We start from the raw sequence: 15,205 nt of genomic DNA on the forward strand, positions 1-15,205 counted from the left end.
GCAGGGAAGTCTGGTCCTTTGTAAAAGGATGACACTGTACTGACCACAGCAGGTAGAACTGTTGAAGCTGCTCTTTCTTCTGAAAGAGCATTTGGGATGTTGCCAGTGTAATGTGGGAGGTATACGTTGCCAAATCATAATTATGTAAACCACAGACTTTACTAAATACCTCCATACTTCAGGACTGCTATTACTTAATGACTTTCTTCCTTCATACGTAGTATGTCCTGGATAGTGGAGCTTACCATGAAAAGTGGAGAAAGTTTCAAAAAGTTAAAGCCACTCTTAGGGAACTTTCACATAAAATACCGTATTTTTTGCTCTATAAGACTCACTTTTCCCCTCCTAAAAAGTAATGGGAAATGTGTGTGCGTCTTATGGAGTGTATGCAGGCAGCACAGCTATCCCAGAAGCCAGAACAGCAAGAGGGATTGCTGCTTTCACTGCGCAGCGATCCCTCTTGCTGTTCTGGCTTCTGAGATTCAGATTTTTTTTCTTGTTTTCCTCCTCCAAAAACTAGGTGCGTCTTGTGGTCTGGTGCGTCTTATAGAGCGAAAAATACGGTATATAGTAGGTTATGGGATTGTTCAGACAAACCCATGCCTCGTTGCTTTGCCCTCAGATTTGTGTCCTCATATTGCTGTTTCTCATTTATGTTACTCATCTGCTTATAGCTGTGATTCTTAGGAAGATAGATCAGCTCATGAGTACTGGAATTTCAATTGCTGAGCAAACACTTTCAAAATACTTTGCAGTTCTTGCCTAAGATCTAACACGAAACAGGAATTCTGGATCACGTAGAATCTGCATCAGCCCTTGAGGCGACACTGAGGATGGAAGGAGTTGAACTTAAAGAAGAGTGGCAAGATGAAGACTTTCCAAGGTAAGGAGTAGCTGTGGCAGGGCTTGATTTGCTCTGGAGCATATCTTCAGAAAGTGGAGTTTGGCTTGTCCCTAAAAGGTGTTTGTCAGTTGTAGCCAAGGGAGGTACTGCTTCCTGTGTGTTCTTTGTTCATATGGCTCTGTAAGCCTCATCTTCTGCCCTCTTTTTATGTTGGGGATATTTTACATATTCAGCTATGAATTTAAATTACATTATTTCTAAAGCAGGCTCAGGAAAAATGTGCAGTTTATCTTTGCACATACATTCTTGTCTTGTGTACATATACACACTTGCCACATGATTTGAAGCTGACTGCAGAGGTTCAGCAGAGAGGTAATAAAATTTTGCTTTACCATTTTTTTTCCAAACTGTGTCTTGAGATTTTAAAGAGCTTGCAACTTTTCAAGGTCCTGAAGGAGTGTTTTACTCCAAAGCATTCTAACCTACAATTAAGAGTTTTGCACCACTGAGCACTGGAGACTGTTCTCCATTTCATTTTGTTCATTTGAGGTCCTTCCCTCCCTGCTCTTTTTTCTGCCCTGCCCTGCAACTCTCCTCACCTTATATAATGGGCAGGACATGCTTTCTTATTGCAGGATGGTCTGGCACTGCCAAGGCTGATGCAAGCTGCTCACCAGCTGTTGCAGCTCTTTAGCCCTTAGAGTTGGAATGCCAGTGTGCAGACATTCAGCCACCTTGATGGGCCATCTAGGTATAGGTTATGATTTTTTTAAAAAAGCGGAATCCTTCTGTGACTCATCAGGCTGAATTTTCTGCAGCACTCTGCAGCACACAATTTGGTGTGTGCCTAGCACTGACTACCACAAGGGTTGGTTAAATCCCAGTTGCTAACTCTTTGGGGCTTGCGTCACATTTTGTAGAATTGTAGAGTGAGAAGGGAACCCAAGGGTCATCTAGTCCAACCCCTACAATACAAGAATCTTAGCTAAAGCATTCATGACAGATGGTCATCCAATCTCTGCTTAAAAACCTCCAAGGAAGGAGAGTCCACCACCTCTTGTGGGAGTCTGTTCCACTGTAGAACAGCTTTTACCACCAGAAAGTTCTTTATGATGCTTAGTTGGAATCTCCTTTCTTATAACTTGAAGCCAATGGTTCTGGTTGTACCCTCCAGAGCAGGAGAAAACAAGCCTGCTCCAACTTTCATGTGATAGCCCTTCAGATATTTGACGATGGCTATCCTATCTCCCTCAGTCTCCTCTTCCGGGCTAAACATCCCCAACTCCTTCAACCATTTCTCATAAGACTTGGTTCCCAGAGCCTTGATCATCTTGGTCTCCCTCCTCTGCACATGTTCCAGATTGTCAACATCCTCCTTAAATTGTGGTGCCCAGAATTGAACGCAGTATTCCAGATGTGGTCTGACCAAGGCAGAATAGAGTGGTACTATTACTTCCCTTGATCTGGACACTACTCTTGATGCAGGCTAGAATAGCATTAGCATTTTTTGCTGCCCATCCTATTGACTCATGTTCCGCTTGTGGTCCACTGAGACCCCTAGATGCTTTTCACATGTACTCCTAGTAAGCCAGGTGTCCCCCATCCTATATTTGTGCATCTGGTTCTGCCTGCCTAAATGGAGAGCCTTACATTTGTCCCCATTGAAATTAATTTTGCTAGCTTGCACCCAGTTCTCCAGTCTGTTAGGGTTATTTTGAATTCTGATTCTGTCTTCTGCGGCATTAGCTACCCCTCCCAGTTTGGTGTCATCTGCAAATTTGATGAGCATCCCCTTAATTCCTTCATCCAAGTTGTTTTTTAAGTTGTTGAACAACAGGCCCAGGACAGAACCCTGCAGAACCACTTGTCACTTTTTTCCAGGATGATGAGGAACCATTAAAAGTACTCTTTGGGTTCAGTCAGTCAATCAGCTACAGATCCACCCAAAGCTGGTGTCTGGGTGCTGTGTAAGAAGTGATTGGGCACTGATAAAGATGTGAAAGATGGAGGGGGGTGAGGAAAGATTTTTCTACTGGGTCCCCCCCCCCCATCTCTACTGAGCACTATTCCTCATTGTTTCCTCTTTGTTTTTTACTGTCCCAGACCTCTACCAGAAGATGACCATATTGATGATATGTCAGATCCTGCTGAAAGAGGGGACCAACCTGGTAAGTTTAGTATAAAGGAATATATGGTTCTACATATGACTTTGGACTTCAGTTCACATAATCCCTAGTCAGCGTGGGAGGTGGAGTCCATTAGCATCTGGGGGACCACAGGTTTCTCATTCCTACTCTTCCCCAGGGGTCACCCGTGTGGGACCTGCAGGTGCCAGTGTGTCCATAACTTGGTAAAGGTATAGTTAAATATCCCCTTAAAAATCAATAATGCCTGAGAAACTATTTGCTGTTCCTGCCCAGTTCCTGTTTGCACTCCCCCACTCCTGAAAACAGGATTGGGCATCTATCATCCCATTCATTCAGTACAGAGGAGATGTTCAAATGGCTTTTCTCTGGGAGCAAGTGCAGTGGTGGCTGAGGCAAGTGCCTTTTCTCCACTGATGGGTGGCTGACAGGGGGTTATACTTGCACCATTTTGTGGTCCTGCATTCCCCGTGGGCCCCCTCTGGTTTGTTGGCCACTTCTCATGCTGGGTAAATCAGACAGAAGATGAAACTGGAAAATAAACTGCTCTGGATTAAATATTCAAGGATGGAAGATACTATGTTTCCTGCTTGGCAGGGGGTTGGACTCGATGGCCCTTGTGGTCTCTTCCAACTCTATGATTCTATGATTCTATTTATTCGCTCAGATCTTTAAGGACAATCTGCAGTCATTTTTTTATTTTATTTATTTTTTACGTAGGAAAGGTTTGACTGTTTAACTGTAACAGAAGGCCGCTACTCACTCTTCTGAGTGACTCCTGTTTGTCAAATAGTAGGAGCATAGAGGGCTGCCTTATACTAAATCATACCATTGCTCCATCTAGTTCAGCACTGCATTAGTATATAATGAACTGTTTGCAGAACTATACACAGTATGTTAGCTACACCTCTTTTAAAAAGGGCGATTGAAACTGTAGCATAATGCTTATGCTGTTTGTTTAAAAAAGTTTTCACTTACTAATGTTTGAGTTTGGTTTACATAGTCTTGGAGTATGCTTTCATAATTCTGTTTCTTTTAATAACTTAATCTGTATTTGGTGGGGGTGTATGGCCGTCACTGTCTTTAACATGTCTTAAAGAATAAACTTCCCTTTTCAAATTATTAGAAGTGAATGGCAACAAAGTTAAGAAGAAACTATTGGCTCCAAATATAAACCTAACTCTGGATTGCAGTGAAGAATCAATTTTGTCTGACTTGGATGAGAGCGGGGATATTGATCTGGACGATATGGACACACCATCTGAAAATAGCAATGAGTTTGAATGGGAAGGTAAGACTTGACTCTGTCTAAGCCTCGTGCATATGTATTTCCTCTGTTTCTTTTGTCAGCATTGTTGATCAGTGGAGCTGTTCTCTGTGGTGGATGGCCCACTAGGTTTCTGGTCACTGCTGCTGGTTTCTGTAGCCTGCTGTGGCCTGTTTGCAAGTATGATAAAAGTCCTCCATATCAAATTGTGTACAGCTGGCATGGGCAGAACTTTGGATCATGTGATCTGCTTTTTTTTTTAAAGCTAGAACCTAAGGGCCCAGCAACCAGAGCCTGCTCACATCTGTCAGGTTGGGGTAGGACACTGTCGGCATTGCTGTGCCAGCTAGTAAAATGTATAGGGTGGAAGTTCTAAAAGCAGGTGGTAGTTAGTTGTTTTGTAATTGTATGCTTGTTTTTTTCAACCTGACATAGCTACCGCTTTGCTTCAAGGCTGCTAGTGGTGTCTCTAGTTTAATTTATAAACAAATGCTACTGATATGAAGGGGAACAGAAGTTATTTTTGCTCAGCGCAGGATTTTCCAGCTGGTACAAAACTGACATTGATGATAGCTCTTGAATCAATTGTGTACCAATGGTTCAGTAGAGATTTCAGAAAGGGGCCTCTTTACTTCAAAGTTATTGAGTTGCTCAAAGCAAGAGACTAGACTTCAGCTTTGGTGCATCCTGCAGCCGATGACTGTGGTGGCATATTGCTTATTTGTATGAGCTTTTCAAATGTGGGGTGAGAAGTTCGCAGCTCTAGGTACTTAGCAGTTCGCTGGGCTGAAGAGAGGCTGGAGTTGTTCGTTGTTGGAATAAGGTTTCTGTCTTTTCTCTTCTCTTTAATGCGGCTGTCTGCGTTTTCCTGGAAGGATAGTTTCCATTAACAACTCTGTCTTGGAAACAAACTACTAACATGCTGCAGTAGTTTTTTCACACCTCTGTGGTAAGGTTTGTGTTACTGAAATTAATTTGACAAAGCCGTGAGGATGATGTATTCTTCAGGACACTTCCCAAGTCCTGCTTAGTTTGGATTGAAATCTCTATTTTGCATGTCTGTCACTAATCATTGTGTTGAGATGATTCACTAAAATCAATGGGGAAATAATAGGTGAAGGGTAGATATCTAGGGCTGTCAACTGATCAAAGGGTTTGGGCATTATCCTAATCCACAATCTGATTTGGAATATCAAAATAAGTGTTGTATTGAACTAATTGCATATATGTAATCATTGCCTGATTAAAGGTATATCCACCGCAAGACTGTCTTTTACAGGGGACAGCTCTGATTTACCAAAATAGATTCTTATCTGATCAGAGGACTAGTTGTTTAAGCATCAATATATATTTACGGGTTTGGAAAGGAATCACAGCTATGTTCTTTCCATTTAAAAGCAACTCAGCACAATCACTGCTTAACTGCTTAGTCAAAATGCAACCCAAACAATTTGTAGATACGTTTCTTGACACTTCCTTCAATATAATGGGCACAGAACTTTTGAAGATTTGGGGCATACAGGGAAGCAACGAACCTACTTTGTCTAATCTGTGATTCACTGTAACAGTATTGTAATTCCTTTTTTAAAAACAAAAACAAAAATCTCTGAGCAGATGATCTTCCAAAGCCGAAAACTACAGATGTGATTCAAAAAGGATCGTTACAAGAATATGCAGCATCAGATGAAAAAGAGGAGGAACGGCGATGGCGGATGTTTCGGATTGGAGAACAAGATCACAGGGTGGATATGAAGGCAATTGAGCCATATAAGAAAGTTATCAGTCATGGAGGTGAGAATAGTGACAGTCCCCCACCCCCCAAAAAAAAGAATTGCAGGATGCCTGAAGAAAAAGCATAACAATTAGATTTTTCTTCTTCTTTCTAGGTTATTATGGTGATGGGTTAAATGCAATCGTTGTATTTGCTGTTTGCTTCATGCCGGAAAGCGGGCAGCCAAACTACAGATACTTAATGGATAATCTCTTTAAGTGAGTTGTACTTGGTGAATGAACCTGCCTTATTCCAAGTCAGACCTCTGATCCCTGCGTTTCCTCCCATGTCAGAGGCAGAATGCTTGCAAGTGGTGGAGGTGGAAGCAGACAGCAGTAGAGGGCCATTGTGGCCCTTTCTTGCGGGGACATTGGCTGGCCAGAGTGCTGGGCTAGATAGCCATTGGTCTGATTGAGCAGGCCTCTTCTCATGATGATCTTTCCTTAACCCAACCTGAAGAAGCTTCTGCCTTAGCTCTTGCAAAGTCCTCCTACCCTTCCAGTGGGAGATGCCAGGGAATGCCTAGAAACCTTTTTCATGCCAAGCGCGTGAGTGATGACCTCTCAGACTACAAATACAATTTTGGCTTTCATTCCTGACTCAGTTTTACATGTTCCTTAAAAGGAACTGCTGCCTGATTAACAGAGCGCAGGAGAGGGATGCAGTGGCCATAAGGAAACTTGGTGGGGGAAGACAGCACAAGAAACCTCACTGTCCGTCTCTCCTCCCACCCCCAAACAGGTATGTTATTGGCACACTAGAATTGTTAGTAGCAGAGAACTACATGATCGTTTACCTAAATGGTGCAACAACACGGAGGAAGATGCCTAGTCTAGGCTGGCTCAGGAAGTGTTACCAACAGATTGATAGGAGGTAAGAAGAATTTGAGTTGCAGCCAACTGCATAACATGACAATTCTTTTAAAGTGTTATTTACTTCTGTCAAGTGATGTAAGACAGCTCTGTTGTCACATCCTTTGTGATTTGGGTTCCATACTCCCAGGGCAGAAGTAGCGCTGGTGCTTAAGGTGGCGTGTTCTCATGAAGAGAAAAAACCTTCTATGAAAATGTGGTAGAGCCCGTTTTTACACAGTGTTGAGCATAGTTCTGAAGAAACTTTCAGAAGAGTGGACTATAAAACCTAGAAAGCTATTTATACTGAGCCAGGATGTTGCTCCGTATCGTCTACACTGACTGCCAGCAGTTCTCCAGCGTTTAAGGCAGGAACCTCCCAGCCCTCCAAGGGGATACAAGGGACCGTCTGCGTGTAAAGCAGATACTTTTCCACTGAGCTACTGTATAGAATTGTTTCTGTTCTCTATCCTAGAAGGAAAAGTCATATTGGATACTAGATGTCATTAGTGTCCATCTTGAATGTCTTGCTAGGCAGGCGTCTTGCATTTCTTCAGCAGCTTGGATAACAGGGTGACTAAGCTCCAGTTTGGAGGCCTGAAACAGCCCCCAAAAGCAAATGTCCCTGACACCCCCCTTTGTTCTGGCAACTAGGTTGAGGATGCAGGTGTATGGGTTCACCTCTGCCCTTGTCCCAGAATGGCTCTCCATTCCATTCCTATCTCCTGCCCAGGAAACATGGCAAGAGCCTGTCTCTGCAGGTATGGGGACACACTCCCCTTCATTGTCTCTTCAAATCACCTGAGCAGAACTGTGACTTTGCTATTTTAGTCTAATTCTAATGCTGATCCCAAGACTCACTAGGAGTTTCTTTCTGGCTTACACCTAGAGTAGAGCACTAGCAACGTTCAGTGTCTACTAGTATCTAGGCTTTGTTATTTTCCTCTTGCTTCTCTTGTTGATTGCATCTTTTTAATATTTTGATTGAACTTTAGGTTAAGGAAAAACCTGAAATCATTAATAATAGTTCATCCTTCCTGGTTCATTAGAACACTTCTGGCAATCACAAAACCTTTTATTAGGTAACACCCATAATACTTACTTCATTTTTTCCAGAACTGGTATGTTTAGCATTTCAACAGTAACAGTGTCTTTTCTGTTCTTTTTTTCTAGCTCAAAATTCAGCCAAAAAATCAGATATGTCTTTACTTTGGCAGAGCTGGCAGAACTCGTCCCCATGGAATACGTTGGCATACCTGAATGCATAAAACAGTAGGTTGCTGGTTCCATGTTCATAATCCCAAAAATGAAGCATAAATGCTCAATAACAGAGCAATCCAAACTTTTAGGAAACAGACACCGCTATATGAAGAGCCCTGCCAGCTCACAGTGGCTATTACGAGGTTGAAGGAGCAGTGTTTTCCCCTGTGCCCAAAAGTGATTCCAGCTGGCATAGTTGAGGGCCTTTTGTGCATGTGTGATTGTGTCCAGGGACAAGAGGGCTTGGGATCCTGTGACTGCATTGCAGGGGGTTGGACTAGATGACTCTTGGAGGTCCCTTCCAACTCTATGATTCTGCGACTTTGCTGCCACCTCTGACATGTCCACAACACACCCCATATTCAGCCTTACCACTGTCGGAGCACCACCATTGTGCCAACAGCAGTGGTGGTGTTGTGAAGCCACTACAGTGAGAAGCAGTAGATCTTTTCCTCTTCCAGTGGAGAATGAGGTCTGCAGCTTCCCTCCCCAAGTCTCCAGTCCTATACTTGGTTGGCACAAGCTCCATTGAACTCTATGGGATTTACTTCTGGGTAGACATGTATATAACTGCACTCTGAGTTTTTTAAAAAGTTAAAATGCTTGCCTCAGCCAATATTCCCTCCCAGTGCAGCTGGAAGTCAAAGTGAAGATACAGTATAAGTTGGGTTATGTGCAAGGAGGCATAATTATGTCCCGCAGCAATTGGTAGTACTGCCAGGGCTGGTGTGGGGAAGCTATACACTTCCTAGATGCTGTTAGACTAACTCCTAGCAGCCTCAGTCAGGATGGCTGGTAGTCAGACATGACAAGGTTTGTTGTTCAGCCACATCTGAAGGGTGACATGTTTCTCCAGAGGGAGCAGAAGGACCTGGGGGCTGCCTCTGGCATGCCCCCTGGACTTTGGCCTCTATCTCAGTTCAGCAGTAAAATGTTGTGCTGCTTAGGTATATGATTTAGGGTTGGTAAGCTATGTAAAGCCCAAGACTTTAAAAGCCCTCTACCCACTGTGATCTCTGCTCAAGAAAATAACAGAATTGTTACTCATTAATAACCCAGTGATATTGCCTTATGAACTTCCTTGAACCTAAAAGACATCTGGGGACTTAGAAAACACTGGTCCTTTGGCCTTGTGTGCAAAGGTAGCTTAGTGTGACCAAGAAACACAACTGCGACAGGGTGATAGGGGTGGGCATGGTAGGGATGGGGGTGCCCTGGGTCAGAAAGCCCAGGTCTCAGAGAAGATAGAACAGTCTGTTTATTACCTCTGTTTGTTCAGAGGTTGACAACTTATTTATTGATGGTCTGTACTTACTTTTGACTCACACGACACGTACACACGCCAAAACTCTTAGGATTGCTTTAATGGTTTTAAGGTGACCAACAGGGAAGCTGACTAAACAGTACTGGGCAGCAAATGATCTGGTATGGGAACTGAAATTTGGAAGATCCTATAAATGAGTCTTGCTTGTGCCAGTTTCCTAGTGACTCCCCACCCCCACCCCGTCTTCCAAGGCTGTTATAAGAGCATATGTCTGAGAGATTCCTGCTGTGTGCCTAACCACTGCAGCACAATGGCTCTCTTGGTTGCCATACTGGGATAGCCCAGATTCAAACCCTTACTCAGCCATGAAGCTCATTGGATGACCTTGGGCAAAGCACTCTCTTTCTGCCTAATCTACCTCACAAAGGGAGTGGGTGCCCAGGTACTTTTGGAGAAAGAGCAGGATACAAATGTGATAAGGATTTTATAATAGTAGTGTTTCCTATCACTTTCTATGTGCTTCACATACATTAAAAAACACAAGGATGCCAATTTAGTAGACATGACACAAAAGGAAAACTGAATAGGGAGGGAAGAGGAAAGTTTTTGAGTAGCTCATCCTCTGCTGGCCAAATGAATGGGACCAGGTTGGTCTCCTCCGTGCCATGATGGCCTTCTTAGGACACGGGGTTCAGCCTCCCAGTGGCCCTGGGCAGAGGGCAGTGTGTGCCTCCCCTCATCTCTTCAATCCAACTGGCAGCTGGAGCAGAGTGTTCTTTTCATGCAGGGAGGGAGGCACACAGAGCGATCTTGCAGCAGGCATAGTACTTTTACTAGAGAGAAACTAAATGCCTTTACTTTTGTCCACCTTAACATTATTGTGTAAAGCCCTTGCCCAAGACAGGTGCTGTTAGCTGGATTTTGCTGGTATACGGAACTGCATCTTATTTACTAAAAAAACATTTTCCCCACTAAGGTATGAAGAAGAAAAATTTAAAAAGAAACCCAAAAGGTATATGCACATCTTGATCAGGGCTGTATCTAATCTAGCCAACTTTGCACTGTGCTGAATGTTGGGATATATTTGGCTTGCTGGGCTGCCTGCTGCTTGTATGAATGAACATGCACCCATTGTGCCATCGTGTGTGTGGGTGTCTCTGGCTAGCTTATGCTGTGCTGTTCACATAATGTTGTGCAAATGGCTCGTTGCTTCAGAAGGAAGCCGAGTAGCCAAAAGGCTAAAGCATTTGCTGTCTAATTATAGCACTAATTGTCAAATCTAGAACTACAATTTTCCGCTTTAGGAAGTTGGAGAGCAATTGCTGCAAAATACATTCTTAATTCTAGGTGGAGAGTGACTGTGACTCAGCAGTCACTGAAGTTCAAAATTGCTTTAATTTGCATTGTCACAGTCTAAACTGGCTGAACACCATAAAGGGGAAGAGGGCTTTGTGCTGCCTGTATTTGCTATGTCTTTTTCTTTTTTTCTTTTGTCTTATCTATGCATGCTGGGGTTCTCTGGTGCTCAAGAAGTGCATGGCCTGCTAATAAACGTATCTCAGCAACTTCTTCACTTCACAAAATATTGTCCAGTCCAGAGCACCAACTACTACTCTTGCCACTAACAATTTCACTTGATCCAGAATGTGCCCATGCTGTATAATGATTCCAAATGCCTATTTGTGAAGATGATTTTTTTTGGGGGGAGGGGTTGTTCCCTTGCAAAGAAGGGAGCAAACTGCTACTTAGCAAGACAGACCTACACTCTCTTCAGAGCTATATCACAAAACAAAAGGATAAACCTGGGGAAGGGGCTATGTGTACATCAGGATTCTGAAACAGATTGCAAAAATGCTTCCCCACATTTAATTCAACCCTTTGTAGCATTAGAAGGAATTTGCGCAGCCAGTTTGTATGGGTTGCACACAAGGTTTTTGCGTCAGGCACAGCATTGCTTTGAGGCAAAGCTCAGCTTTTGGTGTCTGAACTGCCCAGCAGTGCTGCCCTTTCCCCTTAAAATGAAACTTGGACTACATTTAAAATGAGCTCACTGAAATCCACTGCTCATTTGCTGTGTTGGTCTTTGCCTCCACAACTGCCATTCATTGACCCGGTTTGCATGGAATGTCACGCCGTGGCTGAGAGTGAGTGTACTCAAGGGAAGGCCACAGGTGCTTTGCTTCTCTCCTGGTCCTGCTGCTGTTGTGGAACCCTGAGCTAAGCCGTGGTTTTTCATAACATTTGCATTCATACCTGTGCTCATAGTTTGTCTTTCTCCTGATGAACCATGAGCTGCAGCTAAGGTTTGATTTTTGGGAAGGTGCAGAGCAGCCACAGTTTCTAATGGGAGTATCTGCATGCTTATGCATTCACGCTTAGCCATGGTTTGACCTAATGCTGCATGCAAACTGGGCCTTTGACTTAACACACAGACCCCAATAAACTTTCCACTGTTGTGGAGGAGGAGGTTCTTCACCATAGCTTAAACCAGGGAGAGGTGGAATAAGAGATTTGATACAATTTTCTTGGAGCAGTGAAGGGTTTCAAACATTGATATTTGGAAGACCTCTGATTTGCTGCTTCTGCCTTTCCTCTAAAAATCTGACATAACTTAAATATTAAACTTCACCACCAACTGTGGAAAGGAGAGGGAAATACATGTGAGGAAGAGAACAGGCTTCATACCAGATCAAATCATTAGCTCATCTCGGTCAGTATTGCCTACACTGGCTGGCAGTAGCTCTTCAAGATTTAAAGCAAAAGACATGCCCAGCCCTATCTGGAGATGCTTGTGACAGGTGCTCTGTCACTGAGCTGCAGCCTGCAGATGCCCAGCCCTGTCCCAGCAAGACTGGCTAGAAACTTAGTATGGACGCAACAGTTCCAAAACTTGGCATGCCTCATTGGCTGCCTATCAGTAAATTAAGAAATTAGTTTTTTTCAAGGCAAAAATACCCTTTATAAAGTTGACTTTCTTGGAGCCCTAGACATCTAGATATACTAACTGTAAGGAACACACTATATGCTGGCCAAGCTGAGTTTGCCACAAGAGTCTACACTCAACATGGAGCTCCAGTGACCCCAAGTACATGTTGAGTTAACAGGGAGAGATGTCATTATACACAAACTACTAGGGATTTCATTCAGTAGGGTCACGTGCAATGATTCAGTTCTATGTGGTTGTAGGTCTTGGTCTGAATAAATTGAGGATAAATGAAGGAAGTGGTACGCATACCCCCAAACATTTTGTGAATCTAAGTTTGGCCCCATTGAGGGGCAGTATTTCAATATGAGTAGGAAAATGAGAGTACACCAAAATATTTTTTAAAGAAAAAAAGCACTGGGTATCTTACTGTATTGTGGTCTATTTTTTCATTTTCCTGTTAATTGTCATTTTTTAAAAGTCACATTGTATTCTCTTTACAAGTTCTAATTCATTATTCTGGGGGGAAACTTGCTGCTGTACTTGTGCCTAACAGTTTTGCTTCAATTGCAAAGTAGTAAGCATTACTCTCCCCCCGCCAAAGAATTTTAAATTTTGACACCCTGGTTGAAAATAGAGTTTAACATTTCCCTCCCCCCCCCCCCTTCTGTCTGATGAGCAGAATTGACCAAGAGCTTAATGGGAAACAGGAGCAGAAGACCGAACAGTGAAGTATTTTATTTTATTTTTGGTGTGTTTTGGAGTCCAACCAAGACTGAAGAAAGTGCTGATGGAATGACGTCTTGCATGATCAAAACCTGTTTGGAGGAGGAGGAGGAGAACTGCCTGCCTCTGGACTTTTACCTAATGGACTACTCGCTGCTGAATGAATTTTCAAGTCCAGGCTAGACGTTGACACTTAATAGCTGCCTGTTCTATACAGTATCGCAAAGCATCATAGGAAGCACCCATGGGTTTTTTTTTAATCCTAAATGATGCTTAGTAAATATTTATATGCTTAAATGTTAAGGAAAGAGATAATATATATTTTTATGACTTCTCAAAACAATTATAATGTTTATCTGCAAAACCCTTGCAGGTAAGCCATGCTATAAAAGACTGTTTCATTTATTTGATAATAAAAGTGCATGGCAATTTCCTATAAATGGTCAAACACTTCTTGCCAGAGCGAAAGAAAAGCAAATCAACATGACCTCATTGATTCTTGCATAAACACGGAGGTTCTTTTGTTTCCCATGTTGGGTATAACCTGCTTGCAGAGGCGTCCTTGGCACAAAAAAGACACTGCCTGAGTCGTCTTAGTTTCTTTGGCCAGAGGGCTTTTTATATTTGGTCTGGAATGGCTGCGCTTCTGAAACAGATGGATATTCTGAAACAAGGAACTCAGGATGCTTAGATGTGCATGTGTTACAGCCCTGACTTCCAGATTGGGTACAAAGAACCGCATTTTTATAGGTGAACCACCCTTGGAACAATAGGTGCCTGTTCCAGTCAAGCTGGAGATCAAGGTTGGAATTGCATTTTGTAAGGAACACAGGGCTGTTGCCCCCAAATGGTGTGCCCCCTCCTGCAGTGTTGAAGCCCCCCCTCCCCCCATGACATGCAGTACACCTTTTCTCATATCCTGATGTCACTCTGGCTTTCTTGCTCACCAGTAATGTAGGTTGGAGAAACTCGCAGCATGTTGGCATCAGGATATGGTTGGTGTGGTGAATTGCCTGCTGCGGAGAAGGAGAGCTTGGCACAAGTCTGTACTTGGTGACAGCCCTCTGCTGCTTGTGGGCGCCCTCTGGGTGCTTTGGCTTACAGCTCCCATCAGCCCCAGCCAGCAGGCTTTGTGGCCAGAAAAGGCTCCCATGCACCTTTCACAAGCACTAAATTCACTTTATGTACTTTTTTTTTTAAAAAAAGGAGTCTCTATATGTATATAAATTCTGCATGTTCTGAAGCCTTTTCACCTGTGTGCAGAAATTGGCTGTGCTTGTGCGGTGGGATCTATAAACTGCAGACGTAAGCATATGCACTAATTCCTATAGGTTAATCCTCAAAGCAGTTGCCTTGTAGCAGAGATCTTAACACACACTTTGCTGACCATGGAAGACATGGTTTTTAAAAAAGCTTTTTGCTTATTCACAACACCGTTGAAAACACCCTTTTGTCTCCAAACTGTTTACTTGGAAATGCCGCCTTTGTGTCAGTGTATGAACTTAGTCAATAAATAGTGTTTTTACAAAGAGGACAATGCGTTTTAATTGGGTGTTTTTCTTACAAAGAGTTCTGGCACTCTTCAGAGTATGTGTTCACAGTTAAAGTGGTGGTAGGTGTGAGTTCCTGTCAAGATCCATGGACTTATCAGAGGCGCTTGTGCACCCTGGATCTTAATGTAATGCCGCCTTGTTGGAAATGAATGCTGCTTCTCCATTTATCCTGGAGTGGGGAAGAGTTACCTAAAGGAATTGCAGGACAGTTTTCCTGTGTTGACGCTTATGATGCCTGCTATTTGAGGTGGCAGAGGAGCCACTCTGCAGAATGGAAAACCTATGTCTAGATGGACGTTATACACTGACGTGCTTGCTGTTTGGAAATCTGAAAAACTCGTGGTATAGTATGGTTTATTTATATACCACTTTTTAACTCAAGGCTCCTAAAAGCAGTGAACAACAATATACCGTATATTAATGCAAATAATATATATGATAAATGCACACTGTATCAATCAAAACAAAATAGCATCAGAATTCAGCCATGAATACAGATCATGTAATAGGACTTGATTCTCATGAGGTGCAGTGCACTGGAGATTGCAGAAATATTCCATTCTACTTTGGTTCTTTGCGAGAGCAAATAAGTCACCAGAATA

At 43.0% G+C, this 15,205-nt stretch overlaps 1 protein-coding gene across 3 annotated transcripts; it reads left to right on the forward strand.

Moving 5' to 3' along the window:
* Positions 1–755: 755 nt before the first annotated feature.
* BNIP2 (BCL2 interacting protein 2) lies at positions 756–14,587 on the forward strand. Of its 3 annotated transcripts, XM_082198139.1 has the most exons (10): positions 756–883; positions 2,948–3,012; positions 4,115–4,279; positions 5,870–6,046; positions 6,142–6,244; positions 6,768–6,899; positions 7,873–7,959; positions 8,051–8,149; positions 10,378–10,413; positions 13,007–14,587. In XM_082198139.1, the coding sequence occupies exons 1-10, from the start codon at positions 834–836 to the stop codon at positions 13,053–13,055; spliced, it is 963 nt and encodes a 320-aa protein (XP_082054265.1). In that variant the 5' UTR covers positions 756–833; the 3' UTR covers positions 13,056–14,587. The 3 variants fall into 3 exon arrangements, with proteins under 3 accessions (XP_082054265.1, XP_082054266.1, XP_082054267.1); XM_082198140.1 differs by lacking the exon at positions 10,378–10,413; XM_082198141.1 differs by lacking the exons at positions 7,873–7,959; positions 8,051–8,149; positions 10,378–10,413; positions 13,007–14,587 and adding an exon at positions 7,532–7,697.
* Positions 14,588–15,205: the final 618 nt, after the last annotated feature.

The sequence above is a fragment of the Podarcis vaucheri genome, assembly GCF_965113315.1.
Source record: "Podarcis vaucheri genome assembly, chromosome: 14".
In the NCBI taxonomy this organism is placed as follows: domain Eukaryota; kingdom Metazoa; phylum Chordata; class Lepidosauria; order Squamata; family Lacertidae; genus Podarcis; species Podarcis vaucheri.

Excerpts from the sequence above, each read along its gene's own strand:
- BNIP2 (XM_082198139.1), top strand. The coding sequence starts at position 834 with ATGGAAGGAGTTGAACTTAAAGAAGAGTGGCAAGATGAAGACTTTCCA. Across the intron at positions 3,013-4,114 it reads TGAAAGAGGGGACCAACCTG|AAGTGAATGGCAACAAAGTT; the intron begins GTAAGTTTAGTA and ends TCAAATTATTAG. Across the intron at positions 4,280-5,869 it reads CAATGAGTTTGAATGGGAAG|ATGATCTTCCAAAGCCGAAA; the intron begins GTAAGACTTGAC and ends ATCTCTGAGCAG.